At 39.9% G+C, this 2,500-nt stretch overlaps 1 protein-coding gene across 1 annotated transcript in view; it reads right to left on the bottom strand.

Annotated features, from left to right (window-relative positions):
* Positions 1-1,434: 1,434 nt before the first annotated feature.
* The window catches only part of six3b (SIX homeobox 3b), a 3,444-nt gene continuing 2,378 nt past the window's right edge, over positions 1,435-2,500 (bottom strand). The window contains exons 1-2 of the mRNA XM_060036550.1: positions 2,461-2,500; positions 1,435-2,167 (exon numbers count right to left, since the gene is read on the bottom strand). The exon at positions 2,461-2,500 is cut by the window's right edge and continues 2,378 nt beyond it. Coding sequence (XP_059892533.1) covers positions 2,041-2,167; positions 2,461-2,500 — 167 coding nt within the window. The 3' untranslated portion in view covers positions 1,435-2,040. The remainder of the gene's footprint in view (positions 2,168-2,460) is intronic.

The raw sequence follows: 2,500 nt of genomic DNA, 5'->3' as shown, positions 1-2,500 counted from the left end.
TTAAATATGAATAAATAAATTATTGGAAATGAGGGCGATCACTTTTTTCCTAAATGACTTGCTAAATTATATTTTAGATTATTTTTTTTTAGTTCTTATTCCTTTTTTATCGTTCTCCATACCCTTAGTTGTAGTAGGCCTATGCTTCATAGCTAAAACACATGCATAATGCGTTTCCATGTCTTATTATCTCAATCTAAAATGGTGATCAATCTCAACAGTTTTTCTTGGTATTTAGCCAATTTCTATAATGCTTAATAAAGTTTTTGGGAAAAACTGATATAAGAATGACAATTGAAAAGCTGATGGTCTTTCAGGCCACAGGGTGGCGCTATAAGCAAGACCAAATTATGCCATTATTGGGTTTCGTGCAGCGTTCTGAAACATTCATGAATTTCATTGATGGGAAATGGAAGAAATTTGGTATTGGTTGATTCGTTGGTTTCAGAAATGAAAGGTAAGCACTCGCATACTGGTTTCATGTTAGCTTTTTGAGCGACATTGGGCTAAGTTTAGCCTCAATATCTTAGGTCGATTTCATTCTTTTCTGTAGGCCTTAGGACAGGCAATATAACACAGGATAAGTAATAAAACAACCAGGTAAAAAGCACACACACAGCAAAAACATCAAGACAGACGTTCACCACACACACACACACACACACACACACACACACACACACACACACACACACACACACACACACACACACACACACACACACACACACACACACACACACACACACACACCGACGCACAGACACACGGCCAGTTATATTGTGATATTTTCATGGATGTGTATCTGAACACTCATGTTGATAATCTCAAGACATTTATAGTAATAGTAGCCTATAAACTATTATGAGTTATCATTATTATTATTATTATTATTAGTAGTAGTAGTAGTAGTAGTAGTAGGAGGAGTAGGAGTAGGAGTGGGATAGTAGGCTAGTAGTAGTAGGCCTAGCGGTACTATTAGCAAGATCAAGAACAATTTTAATTAGATTTGGAAATAGAAAAATAAATATATTGTTATATACATTTTATGTTGATGATTATATAAATATTATTAACAATAACAATCATAATCATAATTTCAACTCGAAAAATTGGCCGATAAAACGCGGTCAAATAAAGCAGCGATAAATCGTGCAAACGAGACTTTGCAGATCAATTAGTTATGAAACAGACTATAAGGCCGTATGAAACCGGACATCAATTAATAGCCTACTGTTATCTCTAGGAAACCCTTTCCTTCTTAGTTTGATTGTGCACAAATAATCCAGGCCTAACCGAGATTGTTTATGCTATCAAACAATCGTTCATTTTAAATTGAGGAAAGATTTCAAATAAAAATACAAAAGCCATGACTAAACACTTACTGAAGCTATTTACGAGATGTGTTTTAATAACCATGCATGGGTCAACAAGTCACTCGTATATTAAATTAATTTATTTACATAAAATGTCAACACATTTTTTTAACAATAACACACATTAGGGAAGTGAGCCCCAACACACACACACACACACACACACACACACACACACACACACACACACACACACACACACACACACACACACACACACACACACACACACACACACACACACACACACACACACACACACACACACACACACACTGGAGCGCTCCACTGACGGACGTTAAGCAAAAGAAAGAACAAAGTGTGCCCATGGAGGAAAGGTTAAGGCGATGAGGTACAACGAGGGCTCACAAACACACTGACATGCTGGTTTCGAGGTAGGCTTTTTCCGTGGTTTTGGATTGTCTCTACGGGTCACATTACGGGTCACATTTCGTCTCACGTCCTCTTTATTCGATGGCCTATAGCGTGCCTCCTCTTCGCAGAAGAGTGGATATAGATGGATAAATATACAGGCCATTCCATCCTCTGGTCTTCCCGTTTGGATCCCGAACAGGAGGAGGAGGAGGGAAGGGAGAGTGTGGTGGTACTGGGTTTGTATATTGTGTCTGGAATATTTAGCAGCGCGAGCGCTCCGTGGATCGTCTCACACGTCAAAGTCCGAGTCACTGTCCGTCACCGAGAGGAGCGCGTCCCCGTCAGGGCTGTCCGGGCTGCAGTCTGGCCCGCTGAGTGAGCGCGCACCCTCACGCCCCATGCCGTGGTTTTGCAACCTGAGGAGAAAAAGATACACTTACAATTAGTCCTGATATTTATTATCCACTCCACCAGGCGAGGACATAACAGAGGGGGTAACAGAGGGGTACATTTTGGACTGTCAAGGTTTAAATCCTCAGTTTGTTTTGCGCACGAGCCGGTTTGACTTTAAATGGTTATTAACAGCCACTGTAGTATTTTTTTTATTGGATGTCTTATACATTTTCTAAAACTTTCTTTACATTACATTTTTCACCGTTCTTTTTTGGGGTTTGCATATCAATTAATCTAATGCTACACATTAACTGACCTGTTCTTGGCGGCCGCCGCGCGGTCCCTCTGTCTCCGGT

Source organism: Gadus macrocephalus, chromosome 18 (assembly GCF_031168955.1).
Source record: "Gadus macrocephalus chromosome 18, ASM3116895v1".
Lineage (NCBI taxonomy): Eukaryota > Metazoa > Chordata > Actinopteri > Gadiformes > Gadidae > Gadus > Gadus macrocephalus.
The sequence above is the reverse complement of the archived record's forward strand: the minus strand, read 5'-3'. Positions and strand labels throughout refer to the sequence as shown.